Below are 23,563 nucleotides of genomic sequence, written 5' to 3' on the forward strand. Positions count from 1 at the left end.
AGTGTGTTCTGTAATGTAATGTGAGTTCAGTGTGTTCTGTAATGTGGGTTCAGTGTGTTCTGTGATGAGGGTTCAGTGTGTTCTGTAGTGTAATGTGGGTTCAGTGTGTTCTGTAATGTGGGTTCTGTAATGTAATGTGGGTTCAGTGTGTTCTGTAGTGTGGGTTCAGTGTGTTCTGTAGTGTAATGTGGGTTCTGTGTGTTCTGTAGTGTGAGTTCAGTGTGTTCTGTAATGTAATGTGAGTTCAGTGTGTTCTGTAATGTAATGTGGGTTCAGTGTGTTCTGTAATGTGAGTTCAGTGTGTTCTGTAATGTGGGTTCTGTAATGTAATGTGGGTTCAGTGTGTTCTGTAGTGTGGGTTCAGTGTGTTCTGTAATGTAATGTGAGTTCAGTGTGTTCTGTAATGTGGGTTCTGTAATGTAATGTGGGTTCAGTGTGTTCTGTAATGTGAGTTCAGTGTGTTCTGTAATGTGGGTTCTGTAATGTAATGTGGGTTCAGTGTGTTCTGTAGTGTAATGTGGGTTCAGTGTGTTTTGTAATGTAATGTGGGTTCAGTGTGTTCTGTAGTGTAATGTGGGTTCAGTGTGTTCTGTAGTGTAATGTGGGTTCAGTGTGTTCTGTAATGTAATGTGGGTTCAGTGTGTTCTGTAGTGTAATGTGGGTTCAGTGTGTTCTGTAGTGTAATGTGGGTTCAGTGTGTTTTGTAATGTAATGTGGGTTCAGTGTGTTCTGTAGCGTAATGTGGGTTCAGTGTGTTCTGTAATGTAATGTGGGTTCAGTGTGTTCTGTAGTGTAATGTGGGTTCAGTGTGTTCTGTAATGTGGGTTCTGTAATGTAATATGAGTTCAGTGTGTTCTGTAATGTGGGTTCTGTAATGTAATGTGGGTTCAGTGTGTTCTGTAATGTAATGTGGGTTCAGTGTGTTCTGTAATGTGGGTTCTGTAATGTAATGTGGGTTCAGTGTGTTCTGTAGTGTGGGTTCAGTGTGTTCTGTAATGTGGGTTACAGATCTGAAAAAACAAAAGAAACCAAGACATCAGCATAAATTAGAGCCAGTTAATCAAATCATGGGACCATGTGTTGTATTTATTTCCAATGGATGATATCTGTGCTTTAAACGAATGCAGGGACTATCAACCTGTCTTTCCTGTGTGTTTTCCAGTGAACTTTTGCATGGATTTAATACTGTCTGTTTCAGACTCAAGTCACAGTAAACACTCTAAAACTGCATCAATGCTTCCTAAAGCACTCATCCCTGAAGCAGGTCTGTAAGCTGATTATCTGTTTCATCATCCAAGCATCATGAAATATGCAGAAGATGATTCAGTCAAAGCAATAAAAGTTTACAGCCACAAATGAAGGGGAGCAGGACTGGACAGAGGACAGTGAGTGTGGATGAGAACAATACAGATCAGAATCCACATACAGAGCAAAACTCCCTGAAAACACATGAACTGTGCCTGTGTGTGTCAGTGTGTGTGTGTGTGCGTGTCTGTGTTTGTGTGTGTCGATGTGTGTGTCTGTGTTTGGAGGGCTTGTGTTTGTGACAAAGTCTGTGTTTTGTTCCAGTATGTGCAGGATAATGTAAAGATTCTGTGTCATTAAAAAGTGCCATGCCAATAAAAAGTACTCTCAAATTAACGCTCTAACACCACGGAAGTCTAAATCTCGACTTCTATAGTGGGATTGGTAAACTCTCACACAAATATGGACTTTCCCACTTCTGTCCATTAGCCACCAAGAGCTGATTATCATGTGTCTCCTGCCACGATCTCCTGATGTCTTATCCAATCAAAATCAACCTCCTGTTCAAGAATAAATGCTATTGGATGTTGAAGATGCTTTGGAACTCCTTCTCATACATATCCTTCAGTCTAGCACCCATTCTCCCAAACTCATTATCCTAGAGAGAGAGAGAGAGAGAGAAAGATGGTGAAGAGTCAATCAAACACGCATTCAGGGGTGTGTGTTAGAGAGAGAGTGTGTGTGAGAGTGTGTTTGTGTGTGCACGTGTGTGTGTCTGTGCGAGATTGTGTTTGTGTGTGTGTGTGTGTGTGTGTGTGTGTGATGGTACTTACCTTGTTAAAAGTGGCACAGTTCTGAAAGATGAGCTGTATGTCAGAGTTGAGTTGGTCCAGTGTTTCATACTGACCCTCCTGCAGTTTCTCTGTTACTTTCTCCAAATACATCACTTTATTAATGACATTACTGTAGCCAGGAACCTACACACACACACACACACACACTTCACTTTATTAATGACATTACTGTAGCCAGGAACCTACACACACACACCACTTTATTAATGACATTACTGTAGCCAGGAACCTATACACACACACACACACACACCACTTTATTAATGACATTACTGTAGCCAGGAACCTACACACACACACACACACAGACACTCACACACACACCACTTAATTAATGACGATACTGTTGCCAGGAACCTACACACATGCAAACACACACACCCCTCTACACACACACACACCCACACACAGAGTTCACTTTATTAATGACATTATCGTAGCCAGTAACCTACACACACACACACTAGGGGTGTATTGGTACGCAAAGGACACGGTTTGGTATGTACCTTGCCTTTGAAGTCACGGTTCAGTACGGTTTCAGTACAGTGAAAAAACAAATGCAAAACATTTATTATTTCATTTATTATGAATTTACTTGTAAACTTATAAACTTGTACAAATGTATAAACAGTGGCAAACTGCCCATAATTTCCAGTTCGCACTCCACTGTTTTTTCCTTGTACCAGTGATATTCACATCTGGATGACGCCGTCTCAAATGAGATCATGTTCTACGTAATGCCAGTAACAGACGCGATTTCAGTTTAACAATGCCGCCACACTGCCTTCATCTCAACTACTTGTCTTTGCCCACTGCTACTGTAGTTCACTGGAAAACCAAAATGTTCCCAAGCAGGAGACCTGAAGGATACGGGACAGTACTCAAGCTCTGGCTTTGCGGTCGCCATACTTACAAGGCTGCATCGCTGAACCTATGCTAATTCAGTTGGAGAGTTACGGCTCAGATATGGAATCAGAGAAGAGATGAGTTTTTAATTTTAGTTCCGCACACAGAGGTGTAGAGGAGAGGGCACACTGTATCTTGTCAAGTATCAATTTCTTCACTAACGCTTCAGTCGACTGACCGTCAGAGCTTTAGAAAAGTGATGCCCGTAACCCGCGTGGTTAAAGCTAGACTATATTCACCCAAATCACAATGCACACCGAACCGAACATCCTGCTCCAAATACACGTACCCTTAGACCCCTACCACAACACATACAGTGTGCCCTAACTTTACATATAATAATAATAATTTTGTGATTTACACGTGTTATAGTGTTAAGTGTGAAATAAAAAATGAGTTTTGTTACATTAGTAATGCAGTGAGAGCTCAACAGGCTGCACCTGCAGCGGCCTGGCACCGGTGGGGGAGGGTTGTGTCGCAGGTCCGTCAAAAGTCAAAGCGATACACAGCTAAGGTCAACACGATACACAGCTAAGGTCAAAGTGATAAACAGCTAAAGTCAACGCCACATACAGCTAAGGTCAAAGCAATACACAGCTAAGGTCAAAGCAATACACAGCTAAGGTCAAAGTGATACACAGGTAAGGTCAAAGTGATACACAGCTATGGTCAGTGCAAATGTCTTGTTCTCCACTGCAGAATAAAACGAATTTTTAGAGAAAGTGGCGATTCAACAAATTAGAAAGTCACTCATGCTGCCCTACACAAACAAATCCACCCAGAACTGTCAGAACCGTCAGAAATGATCGGACCCAACTGGGCGGGACAATATGATGTCCTCAAATCAGTGGTGACTGTTCATATGGACCAGTCAGGTCAGGTCTAATCAGTGGTGCTATTTGTTGGTACCTAGAGTTATGACGGCCACAGCAGGGGGCAGAGCCTTCTCTTACAGAGCCCCACAGTTATGGAACAGCCTCCCAATTAATGTTCGAGACTCAGACACAGTCTCTATGCCTAAGTCAAGGCTGAAAACTTATCTGTTTAGCCAAGCCTTTTGCTAATAGCTCTTTACTAGGCAAAGGAGCAGATCTGGAGGGTTCTCGGGCATAGATTGTTTGGTGAACTGGGATGTTTGGATGCTGTCGCCCCCCCCACTCTAACATGTTCACTCAGGTTTGTTGACTGTGGAGTGGGTGGCCGCCTTGTGTCCCAGAGTGCCATCATGTCCATATTACCTTCTAGCTCTCCCTTTTAGCTATGCTGTACTAGCTAGTCTTGCTGGAGTCCCTGCCTGCACTCGGCACACAATGTATATCTACCTTAACCATTATGTGGAAATGAACATCTAACAATGTGCCTCTCTCTCTCTCGCTCTCTCTCTCTCTCTCTCTCTCTCTCTCTCCCTCTCTCTCTCTCTCTCTCTCTCTCTCTCTGTCGAGCCACACATGCTACTCCTGAGACACCAGTGATCCTAACTCCTCCCGCCCTGTGGACTGACCCATCCTGGTGTTATCATCTTCCATCCCCCGTCAGCCTCCTGTCTACATCACCATCCCCTTTGTTCATGCCCCAATTTACTTTCAGCTGTAACTGCCCACGTGGTCGGCACCTATTGCACACCTGTCTGACTAAGGAGGGGTCTCCTCTCTCTGTGGTCCTCCTCAAGATTTCTCCCATTTTCCCATTTCCCTCTTGGGTTTTTGGGGAGTTTTTTCTTGCCCGCCATGAGGATTAAGTCAGGGGGTCCCGTCATATTTTGATTTGACTGTTGTGGCCTGTAAAGCCCTTTGAGACTGTAAACAGTGATATTGGGCTCTAAATAAACTTGAACTTGAACTTGTTCCTATGGACCAATCAGGTCAGGTCTAATCAGTGGTGACTGTTCCTATGGACCAATCAGGTCAGGTCTAATCAGTAGTAACTGCTGAGATCTTGTAGGTGATGATTTAAGCTTTCATAGTCCTGACAAATTGTCAGACTTTAACATTTTGCCAAAATACTTCCCTGATATTTACAGAATGTAAAAAGACCTGGTAGAAAAAGCACAAGGTTTCATTTTTTAAAACCTTTACAATTATTATTACTTAGTTATTTGGATCCTTTTTGTCCTCTTACTGCTCATCTTTTGAAACAACGTACTCCAGTGTACACTCATACTAAGAACAACAACAACAGCAGCAATAAAACAACAACAACAACAACAATAATAATAATACAGTGTCAATACTCACAGTGGTGCAGGGATTTGGCCCAAACACACGCTTCACATCCTCCTTATACAAACACAGCAGAAGGTACTGGCACTGCTGTTATACACACACACACACACACACACGCACACACGCACACACACACACAGACACACAGTCAGACACACGCACGCACACACACACACACACACACACACACACACGTACACACGCACACACACACACACACACACACAGACACACACACACAGACACACACACACAGAGTCACTGATATAAATTCACATAAACAACATAAAAGAGACAGCTGTGTAGATACTATTGTGTGTGTGTGTGTGGGTGTGTGTGGGTGTGTGTGTCTGTGTGTGTCTATGTCTGTGTGTGTGTGTGTGTGTGTTAGTGTGTGTGTGTGTTTATGTTTGTGTCTGTGTCTGCGTGTCTGTGTGCGTGTGTGCGTGTGTGCGTGTGTGTGTGTGTGTGTTAGTTACCAGTTTATACTGGGACACCGGGCTGTTCAAAACTTCCTCTAGCGTCATGTGACTGGAGTAACGCCAGCTCTGCCACTTTCTCAACAAACAGAATGTACATATCCACTGTTCCCTACACACACACACATTACACACATTACACACACACATTACACACATTACACACACACACATTACACACACACACACACATATTACACACATTACACACACACACATGTACATATCCACTGTTCCCTACACACACACACATTACACACATTACACACACACACACACATATTACACACATTACACACATTACACACACACACACACACACACACATATTACACACACATGTACATATCCACTGTTCCCTACACACACACACATTACACACACACACACACACACACACACACACATATTACACACACATGTACATATCCACTGTTCCCTACACACACACACATTACACACATTACACACACACACACATATTACACACACGTGTACATATCCACTGTTCCCTACACACACACACATTACACACACACACACACACACACACACACATATTACACACACATGTACATATCCACTGTTCCCTACACACACACACATTACACACATTACACACACACACACACACATATTACACACACACACACACACATTACACACATTACACACACACACACACATATTACACACATTACACACACATGTACATATCCACTGTTCCCTACACACACACACATTACACACATTACACACACACACACACATATTACACACATTACACACACATGTACATATCCACTGTTCCCTACACACACACACATTACACACATTACACACACACACACATATTACACACATTACACACACATGTACATATCCACTGTTCCCTACACACACACACATTACACACACACACACACACACACACATATTACACACACATGTACATATCCACTGTTCCCTACACACACACACACATTACACACATTACACACACACACACACACACACACACATATTACACACATTACACACATGTACATATCCACTGTTCCCTACACACACACACATTACACACATTACACACACACACATTACACACACACACACACATATTACACACACATGTACATATCCACTGTTCCCTACACACACACACATTACACACATTACACACACACACACATATTACACACATTACACACACATGTACATATCCACTGTTCCCTACACACACACACACACATTACACACACATGTACATTACACATACACACACACACACACACACACATTACACACACATGTACATATCCACTGTTCCCTACACACACACATTACACACACACACACACACACATATTACACACACATGTACATATCCACTGTTCCCTACACACACACACACACACATTACACACACACACACACACACACACATATTACACACACACACACACACACATTACACACATTACACACACATGTGTACATATCCACTGTTCCCTACACACACACACACACATTACACACACACACACACACACACACACACACACACATATTACACACACACACACACACACATTACACACATTACACACACATGTACATATCCACTGTTCCCTACACACACACACATTACACACATTACACACACACACATTACACACACACACACACACACACACATATTACACACACATGTACATATCCACTGTTCCCTACACACACACACATTACACACATTACACACACACACATTACACACACACACACACACACACATATTACACACACATGTACATGTACACACAGATGAAATGAGAAACTAATAGTCCACAGTGGAGAATGCAGAATGCATTTCTGTAGGTTTGTTTCTCTCTCACCCCAGTAAGTCTGGGTCCACAGTGGGCAGGTGACACTTGTGATGGAAAGATCTCGGACACTCATCACAGCAGATCAGGTCTCCAACCCCGTCACAGATAAAACACTCATCGTCATTATTCTGTTCCTGCTGTTCACACACACACACACACACATTACACACACACACACTCACACACACACACACATACAACACACATTACATACACACATACAAAACACCCATACATACACACACACACATCCACACACACACACACACACACACATTACAGACACACATTACACACACACACAGACATTACACCCATACACATTACACACACACATACAACACACACACACACACACACACACACACACACACAGACACACACACACAAATTACACACACAAATTACACACACACATTCAACACACATTACACACACACACACACACACACAACACACATTACACACACACACACACACATTACACACACACACACAACACACATTACACACACACACACACACACACACACATTAAACACACACATACAACACACATTACACACACACATTACATCCATACACATTACACACACACACACACAATAAATAACTAAATAATGTGTGTATGGGTGTGTGTGTGTGTCTGTGTGTGTGTGAAAATGTACCACATCTTCCTCAAGTCTGGAGCACAGTTTGCAGTCACACAGAACTGAATGAGCTTGCAGGATCTTCATCTATGGAGAAAACACACACACACACACACACACACACACACACATACAGACACAAACACATACACACACACACACACACGCACACACACACACACAGAGGTAAAATAGTTTTTACTCTTTCTCTGTCAATGCACATATACACTCACTTTCTCTCTCAGAGGCCACCTGTCTTTCACTCCTCTCCTCTCCTCTCATCTCCTCTCCACTCCTCTCTCTCTCTCCTCTCCTCTCTCTCTCTCTGTCTCTCCCTCATTACCTGCAGGAGGAAGCTAAGAGGTTTCCCACAGCAGTAGATGTCTCTCTTCCAGTGAGAGTTGTCCAGGGTGGAATTCTGTTCCACAAACTCCATCGGAGTCCACCAGCGTTCCTCTGTACGGATACATTTCCCATAAGCCCCTGCAGCAGATCAGGACACCAGTCACATGGTGTTACCGGATATTCTCTTTCACCAATCAAATTGCTTATCAAAGGATCCACATCACATTAGCTACTGCACCTCTATGATAGCTACACACGCACACACGCACGCACACGCACACGCACGCGCACACGCACACACACACACACACACACACACACGCACGCACACACACACACACACACACACACACACACACACACACACACGCACACACACACACGCACACACACACACGCACACACACACAGTTCTGTACCTGAAGCAAAGCGTTGTTTATGTAGAGTAGCTGTAGCAGATCCACAGGTGATGGAGAGAGTGAGAGACTGAAACTCAGACACATCAACATCACCAACCAAACTTCTCTCCTCTGCCTGCTCTCTCTCTTCTCTCTCCTCCTCTCCTCTCCTCTCTACGCCATTCTCTTCTTTTCTTTTCTCATTCTCACTCTCCTCCTCTTCACTGTTCACCTCCTCGCTTTCTTCGCTGCTCTCTACTGCCGTGAGAATGAGAGTAATGTAAATGTAAATCTCCTTGATTGCACACACACACTGTGAACAGTGAACAGTGAGGGTGAGGGTGATACTGAGGGCGACAGTGAGAGTAAGGGTGAGAGTGATTGTAAGGGTGAGGGTGAGGTGAAGGAGAAAAAGAGAAAGGAGGGTGAAATGAAGGGCAGGGGAGAGGAAATAAGGCATTATTATATTATTATACATTATTATATTATTATACATTATTATATTATTATACATCATTATATTATTATACATTATTAGATTACTATTTATTATTTATTTACAGTCTGTTTAGGAGTGAGAGAAACAATGTTCACAGGTGTGCTGTTGAAGGTATGTGTTTGAACTATTGTGTGCGTGTGTGTGTGTGAGAGAGAGAGAGAGAGAGAGTGTGTAGATGGATTCTGTTGGGGGGGGTGTGTGTGTGTGTTTGTGTGTGTGTGTCTTGTGCATGTGTGTATGTGCTTGTGTTGGTGGGGTAAATGTGTATGCGTGTTGGTGGTGTGTGTTTAAATGTGTGTGTGTACCTGTTTAAGTGTGTGTACGTCTATAAGCTTCAGTGTGCATGTGTTGGTGGTGTGTGTTTAGGTGTGTGTGTGTACATGCGTATGTTTGTGAGTGTGTGTATGTTCATGTGTGTATGTATATTTCTATATATGTGTGTGTGTGTGTTTGTGTGTGCTGAAGTGTGTGTATCTGTGAGGTTTTGTGTGTGTGTGTGTGTGTGTGTTAGTGGTGAGTGCTGAAGTGTGTGTATCTGTGAGGTTTAGTGTGTGTGTGTGTGTGTGTTAGTGGTGAGTGCTGAAGTGTGTGTACGTTAGTGTGTGCATCGTTTTTCAGTCAGATTGCTTCTCCTTCAGAGCAAGATCCTGGTAAGACTTTGCTTTATCTGCTTCAGTAGCCGCGATTTCTGGTTTCTCTCTCGTCTCTGTCACGTGTTATTTGCCTTAGTAGCCGCGATTTCTGTTTGCTCTGTGTACTCTGTTGTCGTTCCACCGTATAACGTACTTCGTCACTTCGTGCTAGATTCTTTCAGGGTTCGCTTTACCTTAGGGTAGGTTATAACTTACTTCGTCACTTCATGCTAGATTCTTTCAGGGTTCGCTTTACCTTAGGTTAGGTTATAACTTACTTCGTCACTTTGTGCTAGATTCTTTCAGGGTTCGCTTTACCTTAGGTTCTCTGTCAGTTAGAACTGTGTGCGCTAGCTTATTTCACTAGGGAGTTTGTTTTGAATTTCTGTCACGTCAGCTGTTGAGTTGCTGATTTGCATTTGTTTGTTACTCAGCCAATTTACGTGTTGTTCTGAGGGGGCGGGGCTGTAGCCAGCCCTTAAGCCTCGAACGCTGTAGTCACAGGACTACTAGTGCTCTTGCCAAGTGGCAGCTGTAGCGGCAGCTGTAGCGGTCTCGTCTCCCTTGTCTCGTCGGACTAAGACAAGGGAGTCTACCTGTGGGAGTCCACCGAGGAAGGACAATGAGGAATCTGAGACAACTACTGCCTGTCTGCCGGACCCTCAGTGATTTAATTCCCATTTGCGTATCGGTATAATTGTGCTTCTACCCTACCGCTTTAAGTACCTTTGTCCCCCTTGTGTTCTCTCACACTAATCATGTGTCATCTCACTATTCATGTTCGAGTTTCCTCTCGTACTCTTTGCAGGTCATCTGCAGGCATTCCTGGACAAATTTGGACACCCTCCTCAGCTCCTTCCCTGAGGACGGCACCCCCATCCTGCTGCTTGGAGACTTCAACATTCCGCTGAATTCTACTCAGTCTGATGGCCTACTCTCCCTCCTTCAGTCCTTTGACTTTACCCTCACGGAGTCCCCTGCAACACACAAGGGTGGCAATCAACTGGACCCTGTCTTCACAAGAGGCTGCCAAGTTCCTGATCTCACCGTCACACTGCTTCACACCTCAGACCACTTCTTCATGTCTTTCTCTCTCTCGATCTCACCCTCCCTGAAATCCTCTGCTCCCACGCTGCCAGTCTCTGCTAGGCGCAACCTTCGCTCCCTCTCCTCTGGCGCCTTCTCTTCTATGGTCTGCTCCTCTCTCCCATCTGTGGAAGCCTTCTCTCTTCTCCCTGTGGAGGAGAAATCCTCTACAGTCCTCTCCGCACTGGCCTCCTCCCTGGACACCCTCTGCCCCCCCGTCACCAAGCCGGCTCGCCTCTCCGCTCCCAGTCCCTATAGCATTCCTGCTGACAGAGCCAAACTTCGCGCGGCTGAACGGAGATGGCAGAAATCAAGATCCCTCTGCTAAATCTGCCTTCTTCCGCTCCAGGATCAACTCTGCCTCTTCTAACACCCGCAAACTCTTCTCCACCTTCTCCTCCCTCCTCCTCCTCCTCCTCCTCAATCATCCCTATCTGCTGATAACTTTGTCTCCTTCTTCGAGAAGAAGATCAAAGACATCTGCGACTCCTTTCCCCCATCCCCGCCCACCCCGCATCGTGCACCCTCCGCCTCCCCCACTATCTTTTCCTCCTTCTCCCCTCTATCTGACTCTGAAGCTCTCCTACTTATCAAATCCCACCGGCCTACTACCTGCCCTCTAGATCCCATCCCCTCCCCTCTCTTTCAGGCCATCTCGGACGACATTCTGCCCTTCATCTCGTCCTTGATCAGCAGCTCCTCCTACTGGCACAGTTCCTTCTGCCCTGAACAGGCCACGGGTCAAGCCACTGCTTAAGAAGCCCACTCTAGACCCAGCTGATGTCAGTAGCTACCGTCCAGTCTCTCTCCTACCGTTTCTCTCCAAAACCCTGGAACATGCAGCATATAACCAACTCTCACCATATCTTCTCCAGAACAATCTCATGGATCAGAACCAATCTGGATTCAAAGCCGGCCACTCCACCGAGACGGCCCTCCTTGCTGTCTCGGAGGAGCTCCACTTGGCCAGAGCAAAGTCTCTCAGCTCTGTCCTCATACTCCTAGACCTCTCCGCAGCATTTGACACGGTCAACCACCAGATCCTCCTCTCATCCCTTGCTGGGCTGGACATCGTGGGTTCTGCACTCGCATGGTTCAAGTCCTATCTGTCGGACCGTTCCTACCAGGTCTCTTGGAGGGAATCGGTCTCCTCCCCCCACTCTTTCCACACGGGAGTCCCACAAGGTTCGGTACTTGGTCCACTCCTCTTCTCTCTCTACACCAGATCACTCGGTCAAGTTATCTCCGCCCATGGTCTCTCTTACCACTGCTACGCTGATGATACACAGCTGTTCTTCTCCTTCCCCCCCTCTGACTCCCAGGTTCAGCCTCGCATCACAGCCTGCTTAGCTGACATTGCCTCCTGGATGTCTGCTAACCACCTCAAGCTCAACCTGGAGAAAACTGAGCTTTTGTTCTTTCCTGCAAAGAACTCCCCAACGATTGACACTGCAATCACCATCGAGGGATCTGTGGTGTTCCCCACCACAGCAGCCAAAAACCTTGGCATGACCCTTGACAAACAGCTAACCTACTCCGGTCACATCACAGCAGTCACTTGATCCTGCAGATTCTCCCTATACAACATCAGGAGAATCCGCCCATTCCTCACACAACAGGCGACCCAGCTCCTGGTCCAAGTGCTTGTCATCTCCCGCCTGGACTACTGCAACGTTCTACTGGCTGTCTTACCGACCTGCACCATCAGGCCGCTCCAGCTCGTGCAGAACGCCGCTGCACGCCTGGTCTTCAACCTCCCTAAGCACTCTCATGTCACTCCACTGCTTACTGTGCTCCACTGGCTTCTGGTAGCTGCCCACATCCAATTCAAGACACTGGTACTGGCCTACCAGGCAACAAGAGGCTCCGCCCCATCATACCTTCAGTCCCTAATAACTCCGTATACCACTACTAGAACCCTCCGCTCTACGACCTCTGGTCAGCTGACGGTCCCCTCACTTCGGGAACCCGGCAGCTGCTCCTCCCGACCACGCCTCTTCTCCGCCATTGCCCCTCGGTGGTGGAACGACCTCCCTCATACAGTTAGGACTGCGGAATCCCTCACCATCTTCCGCAAGAAACTGAAAACCCACCTCTTCAGAACCCACCTATCCCCCTAAGCCTAACCCCCCTTCCTTAAAAAAAAACCCTTGTCTTGTATCTATGTTTGTCTAAGAATTCCAGGCCGCAATACGAAGGAGTAAATTGACGCTCAGTCTTTTTAGCAATGTATGCTTATGAGGTATTAGGAATCTGACGGATGCACTGATTGTAAGTCGCTTTGGCTAAGTGCGTCTGCTAAATTGTGTGTATCTGTGAGGTTTAGTGCGTGTGTGTGCTGGTGGTGCGTGTTCAGGTGTGGGTGTTTGTGTGTAGGTGGTTTATGTTTAAGTGTGTCAGGTGTAGTGTGTGTAAGTGTGTGTGCGTGTGTGTGTAAGGTTTAGAGTGTGTGTGTTGGTGATGTGTGTTTACGTGTTTGTGTGAGAGGTTTAGTGTGTGTGTGTGTTTATTTTGTGTGTTAGGGGTGTGTGTTTAGATGTGTGTATGTGAGGTGTAGTGTGTGTGTTGGTGGTTTGTGTTTAGGTGTGTGCGTATTGGTGGTGTGTGTTTAGAGGTGTGTGTGTGTGTGTATGTGTGAGGTTTAGTTTGTGTATGTTGGCGTTGTGTGTGTGTGAGATTTAGTGTGTTTGTATTTGGCAGTGTGTGTTTAGGTGTGTGAGGTTTAGTGTGTGTGTGTTGGCAGTATGTGTTTAGATGTGTGTTTGTGTGTGTGTTGGTCATGTGCATTTCTGTGTGTGTGTGTGTTTATGTTTGTGTGTGAGAGTGTGTGTGTGTGTGTGTGTGTGTGGTATAGTGTGTGTATTTAGTTGCTGTATAACGTTGGGGCTGTTGATTGGTGGATACTGACGTGAGATACAGGAAGAGGTGGAGTCTGATGAACTGGACTGGAATAGGATTCGCTTGCTCTGTAATCAGAGAAACAGAGGACAGTTCTCTCATGTAGAATTAAACATACAGCACGCAGCCAACAAGTAAACAAACAAACAACACGCAGCCAAAATGTAAACCAACAATCTTCACCTATGTGCGAGTGTCTTTTAGCTGTAACAGTAATACATATAACTATAATTTTAATTGATCATTTCTGTCAAGTGTTCATAAAACATAAATAAACCGTATAATCATTGTTAAAGTTAGTGGTAGGTGCAGTGCAGTGATGAAGGTGCTGGAAAGTCTTCCTCTATATACAGTCACAGCTCAGGGTTAGGGTTAGGGGTTAGCGGTTAGGGTTAGGGGTTAGCGGTTAGCGGTTAGGGTTAGGGTTAGGGGTCAGAGGTTAGGGGTTAGGGGTTAGGGTTAGGGGTCAGAGGTTAGGGGTTAGGGGTTAGGGTTACTGTCTGGATGTTTGTTAGTGTGGTGTGAGACCTTTCTTTCCTGGAGAGGTTTTCTCCTTCTCTTCGGTGCAATCATCAGATGCCCCTCCTAAGAGAGAGAGAGAGAGAGAGAGAGAGAGAGACAGAGACGAGGACAGAAAGAGAGACAGAGGCAAAGAGAGGGAGAGAGACATTAAACTGCTGTGTAATTCTGCTGACATCACACCATACTCAACTGTGCAGCAAAGAAAGAAAGAAAGCAAGAAAGAAAGAAAGAAAGAAAGAAAGAAAGAAAATAAGTAATTAAATTCAAATGAAGGGAGGTGCTTCTTGTCTCTGGAGCTAAGTCAAAATTGAGATTTACAGCAGGGCTGTGTTATCAAGGTCATTCATCAGAGCTGGGGTGAGAAGATGAGTGTCCATTATTTATGCCAGTGGTTCACGTTTTTACTTTTGACCCATGTCCCAAACCTGTGTTTACATCAACCACAGGCTCAAAATGTGCGGCTGACAATGGGAATCATGTCATTACACAAAGCTAGTAATGTCATGAAAGCACAGAGACCAGGACCCTTGTCCAAAGTCATTTTCCTATTTAAAGGCCAGCAAATCACTGGCCAAATCGGAAGGAGTTTTACGCTGTTTATATTTCAGTGGTGATATAGCCCAGACTGTATATACCTGTACAACAGAGAAATGACAAATCTGATCCAGTCTGGAGAGAAGAGACAGATCTGATCCAGTCTGGAGAGGAGAGACAGATCTGATCCAGTCTGGGGAGAAGAGACAGATCTGATCCAGTCTGGAGAGGAGAGACAGATCTGATCCAGTCTGGAGAGGAGAGACAGATCTGATCCAGTCTGGAGAGAAGAAACAGATCTGATCCAGTCTGGAGAGGAGAGACAGATCTGATCCAGTCTGGAGAGAGACAGATCTGATCCAGATTGGAAAAGAGAGACAGATCTGATCCAGTCTGGAGAGGAGAGACAGATCTGATCCAGTCTGGAGAGAAGAAACAGATCTGATCCAGTCTAGAGAGAAGAGACAGATCTGATCCAGTCTGGAGAGGAGAGACAGATCTGATCCAGTCTGGAGAGGAGAGACAGATCTGATCCAGTCTGGAGAGAAGAAACAGTTAAGATCCAGTCTGGAGAGGAGGGACAGATCTGATCCAGTCTGGAGAGAAGAGACAGATCTGATCCAGTCTGGAGAGGAGAGACAGATCTGATCCAGTCTGGAGAGAAGAAACAGTTAAGATCCAGTCTGGAGAGAAGAGACAGATCTGATCCAGTCTGGAGAGAAGAGACAGATCTGATCCAGATTGGAAAAGAGAGACAGATCTGATCCAGTCTGGAGAGGAGAGAGATCTGATCCAGTCTGGAGAGGAGAGACAGATCTGATCCAGTCTGGAGAGGAGAGACAGATCTGATCCAGTCTGGAGAGAAGAGACAGATCTGATCCAGTCTGGAGAGGAGAGACAGATCTGATCCAGTCTGGAGAGGAGAGAGAGATCTGATCCAGTCTGGAGAGGAGAGACAGATCTGATCCAGTCTGGAGAGAAGAAACAGTTAAGATCCAGTCTGGAGAGAAGAGACAGATCTGATCCAGTCTGGAGAGGAGAGACAGATCTGATCCAGTCTGGAGAGAAGAAACAGATCTGATCCAGTCTGGAGAGAAGAGACAGATCTGATCCAGTCTGGAGAGAGACAGATCTGATCCAGTCTGGAGAGGAGAGACAGATCTGATCCAGTCTGGAGAGGAGAGAGAGATCTCCGGGTCTCCGTCCAATTCACAGAGGTCTGGCTGTGGGTCAGAGGAAGGTTCTGGAGAGATCTGACGCTGACGTGAATCTGGGTGGCGTCTGTGCTGATGTAGAAATCCAGAATAAAATGATCTGGAGAGAAAGTGCAGGGGTGTGTATTACCTGTATGAGTGTGTAGGGGTGTGTTTTACCTGTATGAGTGTGTAGGGGTGTGTTTTACCTGTATGAGTGTGTAGGGGTGTGTTTCACCTGTATGAGTGTTTGCAAGGGTGTGTTTTGCCTATAGTGTAGGGGATTGTCTATCTGTATGAATGTGTTTCGGGGTGTTTTACCTGTATGAGTGTACGTAAAGATGTGTTTTACCTGTATGAGTGCATGTAGGGTGTGTTTAACCTGTATGAGTGTGTAGGGGTGTGGTTTACATGTGTGAGTGTGTGTATTTCACCTGTATGAGTGTGCCTAGGGGTGCGTTTTACCTGCATGAGTGTGTTTTGGGGTGTGTTTTATCTGAATGTGTAGGTGAGTGTTTTACCTGTATGAGTTTCTGGAGAGGTGTGTTTTATCTGAATGTTTTTGTGTGGGTGAATGTTTTACCTGTATGAGTTTCTGGAGAGGTGTGTTTTATCTGAATGTTTTTGTGTAGGTGAGTGTTTTACCTGTATGACTTCTGGAGAGGTGTGTTTTATCTGAATGTTTTTGTGTAGGTGAGTGTTTTACCTGTATGACTTCTGGAGTGGAGTGTTTTATCTGAATGTGTTTGTATGGGTGAGTGTTTTACCTGTATGAGTTTCTGGAGTGGAGTGTTTTATCTGAGTGTGTTTGTGTAGGTGAGTGGTTTATCTGAATGTGTTTGTGTAGGTGAGTGTTTTACCTGTATGAGTTTCTGGAGAGGAGTGTTTTATCTGAATGTGTTTGTGTAGGTGAGTGTTTTACCTGTAAGAGTTTCTGGAGAGGAGTGTTTTATCTGAGTGTGTTTGTGTAGGTGAGTGGTTTATCTGAATGTGTTTGTGTAGGTGAGTGTTTTACCTGTATGAGTTTCTGGAGAGGAGTGTTTTATCTGAATGTGTTTGTGTAGGTGAGTGTTTTACCTGTATGAGTTTCTGGAGAGGAGTGTTTTATCTGAATGTGTTTGTGTAGGTGAGTGTTTTACCTGTATGAGTTTCTGGAGAGGAGTGTTTTATCTGAATGTGTTTGTGTAGGTGAGTGTTTTACCTGTATGAGTTTCTGGAGAGGAGTGTTGTGACAGCGGATGCTAAGTTTCCAGTTCTTGTTCCTCCCTTTACCACCGAAGTCTTCAAACTGTGCAGGCGTAAACCAGCGACGCTTTGACAAAATACACACCCCCCCTAGACAGAGAAACAAACCACTCCATTAAAACACAGCATTCCCATACAGTGACCCCCCCTAGACAGAGAAACAAACCACTCCATTAAAACACAGCATTCCCGTACAGTGACCCCCCCTAGACAGAGAAACAAACCACTCCATTAAAACACAGCATTCCCATACAGTGACCCCCCCTAGACAGAGAAACAAACCACTCCATTAAAACACAGCATTCCCATACAGTGACCCCCCCTAGACAGAGAAACAAACCACTCCATTAAAACACAGCATTCCCATACAGTGACCCCCCCTAGACAGAGAAACAAACCACTCCATTAAAACACAGCATTCCCATACAGTGACCCCCCCTAGACAGAGAAACAAACCACTCCATTAAAACACAGCATTCCCATACAGTGACCCCCCCTAGACAGAGAAACAAACCACTCCATTAAAACACAGCATTCCCATACAGTGACCCCCCCTAGACAGAGAAACAAACCACTCCATTAAAACACAGCATTCCCATACAGTGACCCCCCCTAGACAGAGAAACAAACCACTCCATTAAAACACAGCATTCCCATACAGTGACCCCCCCTAGACAGAGAAACAAACCACTCCATTAAAACACAGCATTCCCGTACAGTGAGAAGAAACAAGTGTTAAAATATAATATCTTAATTGTATTGCTAACAATAAAGAACAGAAGAATAACAAACCAGGCTAAACAGGTCCCACATGCAGAATCACTGAAGCAAAGAAGCTGAGTGTGTGTGTGTGTTTGTGTGTGTGTTTGTGTGTGTCAGAGACAGAGAGAGAAGCATACCTGTAGTATACACAGCATTTCCCTAAAACTCACACTATACCCAAGACATCTTAGTCCTGATCTCTATCTCTCTCTCTCTCCCTCTCCGTCTCTCTCTCTCTCTCTTCCCCTCTCTCTCTCTCCCTCTGTCTCTATCTCTCTGTCTCTCTCTTTCTGTCTCTCTCTCTGTCTTCCCCCCTCTCTCTCTCTCTCCCTCTGTCTCTCTCTCTCTGTCTCTCTGACCAGACCAAAGCCTTCCTGCGTCTGAGGGCTGTCAGGTGAAAGGAGAGGTATTCCGATGATGTCATACCATTGGCCAGTTTCCTGCGGTATAGTGTGCCATCCTTATCCCCACACTGCACAGGCAGCTGATGTTTATACAGCGGATATGTCCAGATTTCCAGAACCTGCCCTTTCACTGGAGATGCTGGAGGAAAAACAAGTGAGAGGCGACATCATAAGAGCAGAACTAGACTAAAATGACCGTCCAGTGTCACAGCATCAGTCTTCACACTAAAGCCAAGGAAAAAGTGCATTTAAACCTCAAACTGAAAGTATCAGTATAATATCAGTATAATACAGTATAATACAGTATATATCAGTATAATACTGTGTGTGTGTGACTCTCTCTCTGTCGAGCCACACATGCTACTCCTGAGACACCAGTGATCCTGACTCCTCCCGCCCTCTGGACTGACCCATCCTGGTGTTATCATCTTCCATCCCCCGTCAGCCTCCTGTCTACATCACCATCCCCTTTGTTCATGCCCCAATTTACTTTCAGCTGTAACTGCCCACGTGGTCGGCACCTATTGCACACCTGTCTGACTAAGGAGGGGTCTCCTCTCTCTGTGGTCCTCCTCAAGATTTCTCCCATTTTCCCATTTCCCTCTTGGGTTTTTGGGGAGTTTTTTCTTGCCCGCCATGAGGATTAAGTCAGGGGGTGCCGTCATATTTTGATTTAACTGTTGTGGCCTGTAAAGCCCTTTGAGACTGTAAACAGTGATATTGGGCTCTAAATAAACTTGAACTTGAACTTGTGTGTGTGCGTGTGTGTGTAACAGTGTAACACTGTGTGTGTGTGTGTGTGTATCAGTGTAACACTGTGTGTGTGTGTGTGTGTATCAGTGTAATACTGTGTGTGTGTGTGTGTGTGTGTGTGTGTGTGTGTGTGTGTGTGTGTGTGTGTAACAGTGTAACACTGTGTGTGTGTGTGTGTAACAGTGTAACACTGTGTGTGTGTGTGTGTGTATCAGTGTAACACTGTGTGTGTGTGTGTGTATCAGTGTAATACTGTGTGTGTTTGTGTATCAGCGTAATACTGTGTGTGTGTGTGTGTGTGTGTATCAGTGTAATACTGTGTGTGTGTGTGTGTGTGTGTGTGTGTGTGTGTAACAGTGTAATACTGTGTGTGTAACAGTGTAATACTGTGTGTGTGTGTGTGTGTGTGTGTGTGCATCAGTGAAATACTGTGTGTGTGTGTGTGTGTGTGTGTATCAGTGTAATACTGTGTGTGTGCGTGTGTGTGTGTAACAGTGTAATACTGTGTGTGTGTGTGCGTGTGTGTAACAGTGTAATACTGTGTGTGTGTGTGTGTGTGTGTGTGTAACAGTGTAATACTGTGTGTGTGTGTGTGCGTGTGTATGTGTGTGTGTGTGTGTGCGTGTGTATCAGTGTAATACTGTGTGTGTGTGTGTGTGTGTGTGTGTGTGTGTGTGTGTGTGTGTGTGTGTGTCAGTGTAATACTGTGTGTGTGTGTGTTTAACAGTATAATACTGTGTGTGTGTGTGTATGTGTGTGTGTGTGTGTATCAGTGTAATACTGTGTGTGTGTGTGTGTGTGTGTGTGTGTGTGTGTAACAGTGTAATACTGTGTGTGTGTGTGTGTGTGTGTGTATGTGTGTGTATCAGTGTAATACTGTGTGTGTGTGTGTGTGTGTGTGTGTGTATGTGTGTGTATCAGTGTAATACTGTGTGTGTGTGTGTTCATCAGTATAATACTGTGTGTGTGTGTGTAACAGTGTAATATTGTGTGTGTGTGTGTATCAGTGTAATACTGTGTGTGTGTGTGTGTGTGTGTGTGTGTGTGTGTGTGTATCAGTGTAATACTGTGTGTGTGTGTGTGTGTGTGAGGTTTAGTTTGTGTATGTTGGCGTTGTGTGTGTGTGAGATTTAGTGTGTTTGTATTTGGCAGTGTGTGTATCAGTGTAATACTGTGTGTGTGTGTGTGTGTGTGTGTGTATCAGTGTAATACTGTGTGTGTGTGTGTATCAGCGTAATACTGTGTTTGTGTGTGTGTGTAACAGTGTAATACTGTGTGTGTAACAGTGTAATACTGTGTGTGTGCGTGCATGTGTGTGTGTGTGTGCAACAGTGTAATACTGTGTGTGTGTATCAGTGTAACACTGTGTGTGTGTGTGTGTGTGTATCAGTGTAAAACTGTGTGTGTGTGTGTAACAGTGTAATACTGTGTGTGTGTGTGTGTGTGTGTGTGTGTGTATCAGTGTAATACTGTGTGTGTGTGTGTGTGTGTGTGTGTGTATCATTGCACTCACATACACACACACACACACACACACACATACACAAACACACACCCTCACACACTTACAGAACGTGGGTTTGCTGCTGTGTTTCCTCTGGGTGGGTGTTTTCTGGGAGGAAGACTCTTCATCCTCTTCTTCATCTTCACTGACTCGCCTCTCTGTCTTCCTCCTCTTCCCTCTCCTCTCATTCTCTCTCTCCGCTGCTCCCCTCTTTTGGGAATCCCTCTGGTTAACCTCTCCTTTCGTCTGTCCCTCTGTGCACGGCAGATGTTGGTAAAACCTTAATGACTCTGTAGAAAAAAACATTGTTTTAATTGGCATGAGTCAGATTTAACTGGAGTGAATCAGATTTAATTGGAGTGAATCAGATTTAACTGGAGTGAATCAGATTTAATTGGAGTGAATCAGACTTAACTGGAGTGAATGAGATTTAATTGGAGTGAATCAGACTTAACTGGAGTGAATGAGATTTAATTGGAGTGAATCAGATTTAACTGGAGTGAATCAGATTTAATTGGAGTGAATCAGACTTAACTGGAGTGAATGAGATTTAATTGGAGTGAATCAGATTTAACTGGAGTGAATCAGATTTAACTGGAGTGAATGAGATTTAACTGGAGTGAAGCAGATTTAATTGGAGCGAATCAGATTTAATTGGAGTGAATCAGACTTAACTGGAGTGAATCAGATTTAATTGGAGTGAATCAGACTTAACTGGAGTGAATCAGATTTAACTGGAGTGAATCAGATTTAATTGGAGTGAATCAGACTTAACTGGAGTGAATCAGATTTAATTGGAGTGAATCAGACTTAACTGGAGTGAATGAGATTTAATTGGAGTGAATCAGATTTAATTGGAGTTTATCAGACTTAACTGGAGTGAATCAGATTTAACTGGAGTGAATCAGATTTAATTGGAGTGAATCAGATTTAACTGGAGTGAAACAGACTTAACTAGAGTGAATCAGATTTAATTGGAGTGAATTAGGCATTTTGTGACTGCCCCTAATCCTCAAGTCACTCTCATACTTGCACTAGTGTGGGGGAAACAAGTTCACTGTCGATGAACATGACAGTGGATGGATTTTACTGTAGCTAGGAATGTTACTGTAGATGAACATTACTGTAGGTGAGAATGTTACTGTAGGTGAGAATGTTACTGTAGATGAACATTACTGTAGGTGAGAATGTTACTGTAGATGAACATTACTGTAGGTGAGAATGTTACTGTAGGTGAGAATGTTACTGTAGATGAGAATGTTACTGTAGATGAACATTACTGTAGATGAGAATGTTACTGTAGATGAGAATGTTACTGTAGATGAACATTACTGTAGATGAGAATGTTACTGTAGATGAACATTACTGTAGGTGAGAATGTTACTGTAGGTGAGAATGTTACTGTAGATGAACATTACTGTAGGTGAGAATGTTACTGTAGATGAGAATGTTACTGTAGATGAACATTACTGTAGATGAGAATGTTACTCTAGATGAGAATGTTACTGTAGATGAACATTACTGTAGGTGAGAATGTTACTGTAGATGAACATTACTGTAGGTGAGAATGTTTCTGTAGATGAGAATGTTACTGTAGGTGAGAATGTTACTGTAGATGAGAATGTTACTGTAGGTGAGAATGTTACTGTAGATGAGAATGCTACTGTAGATGAACATTACTGTAGGTGAGAATGTTACTGTAGATGAGAATGTAACTGTAGGTGAACATTACTGTAGATGAGAATGTTACTGTAGATGAACATTACTGTAGGTGAGAATGTTACTGTAGATGAACATTACTGTAGATGAGAATGTTACTGTAGATGAGAATGTTACTGTAGATGAACATTACTGTAGATGAAGAATGTTACTGTAGATGAACATTACTGTAGATGAGAATGTTACTGTAGATGAGAATGTTACTGTAGATGAACATTACTGTAGGTGAGAATGTTACTGTAGGTGAGAATGTTACTGTAGATGAGAATGTTACTGTAGATGAACATTACTGTAGGTGATAATGTTACTGTAGATGAGAATGTTACTGTAGATGAACATTACTGTAGGTGAGAATGTTACTGTAGATGAGAATGTTACTGTAGATGAACATTACTGTAGATGAGAATGTTACTCTAGATGAGAATGTTACTGTAGATGAGAATATTACTGTAGGTGAGAATGTTACTGTAGATGAGAATGTAACTGTAGGTTAACATTACTGTAGATGAGAATGTTACTGTAGATGAACATTACTGTAGATGAGAATGTTACTGTAGATGAGATTGACCAGCTACTGAAGACAGAGGACTCACAGCGTGATTAGGAAAGGTTCAACAGAGGTGCTGGTTCTGCTACTGATCTGTGAGTTTATACGAACCATCCAGCAGTGTGTCCCGGAGAATCCGCAGAGCTGGATAGTGCTGAAGAATATGGTCCCGAAACACACACTTCCAGAACTCCTTAATTTTCTGGGACTGCTTCTGCTCAATCCAGTCCAGAACCTCATACACGGCGCTCTCTTTCTGCTCTTTAGTCCGAGTACGCTT

The 23,563-nt window shown here is 44.2% G+C and overlaps 1 protein-coding gene across 1 annotated transcript in view; it reads right to left on the minus strand.

Moving 5' to 3' along the window:
• Positions 1-1,520: 1,520 nt before the first annotated feature.
• The window catches only part of sp100.1 (SP110 nuclear antigen, tandem duplicate 1), a 22,764-nt gene continuing 721 nt past the window's right edge, over positions 1,521-23,563 (minus strand). Inside the window, exons 2-16 of the mRNA XM_030793345.1 lie at positions 23,395-23,563; positions 21,083-21,307; positions 18,783-18,899; positions 17,551-17,684; positions 14,629-14,685; positions 14,111-14,168; positions 9,191-9,243; positions 9,007-9,133; positions 8,586-8,725; positions 8,261-8,329; positions 7,602-7,729; positions 5,707-5,818; positions 5,240-5,314; positions 2,079-2,222; positions 1,521-1,903 (exon numbers count right to left, since the gene is read on the minus strand). The exon at positions 23,395-23,563 is cut by the window's right edge and continues 6 nt beyond it. Coding sequence (XP_030649205.1) covers positions 1,823-1,903; positions 2,079-2,222; positions 5,240-5,314; positions 5,707-5,818; positions 7,602-7,729; positions 8,261-8,329; positions 8,586-8,725; positions 9,007-9,133; positions 9,191-9,243; positions 14,111-14,168; positions 14,629-14,685; positions 17,551-17,684; positions 18,783-18,899; positions 21,083-21,307; positions 23,395-23,563 — 1,689 coding nt within the window. The 3' untranslated portion in view covers positions 1,521-1,822. The remainder of the gene's footprint in view (positions 1,904-2,078; positions 2,223-5,239; positions 5,315-5,706; positions 5,819-7,601; positions 7,730-8,260; positions 8,330-8,585; positions 8,726-9,006; positions 9,134-9,190; positions 9,244-14,110; positions 14,169-14,628; positions 14,686-17,550; positions 17,685-18,782; positions 18,900-21,082; positions 21,308-23,394) is intronic.

Source organism: Chanos chanos, chromosome 16, assembly GCF_902362185.1.
Source record: "Chanos chanos chromosome 16, fChaCha1.1, whole genome shotgun sequence".
NCBI classification, from domain to species: domain Eukaryota; kingdom Metazoa; phylum Chordata; class Actinopteri; order Gonorynchiformes; family Chanidae; genus Chanos; species Chanos chanos.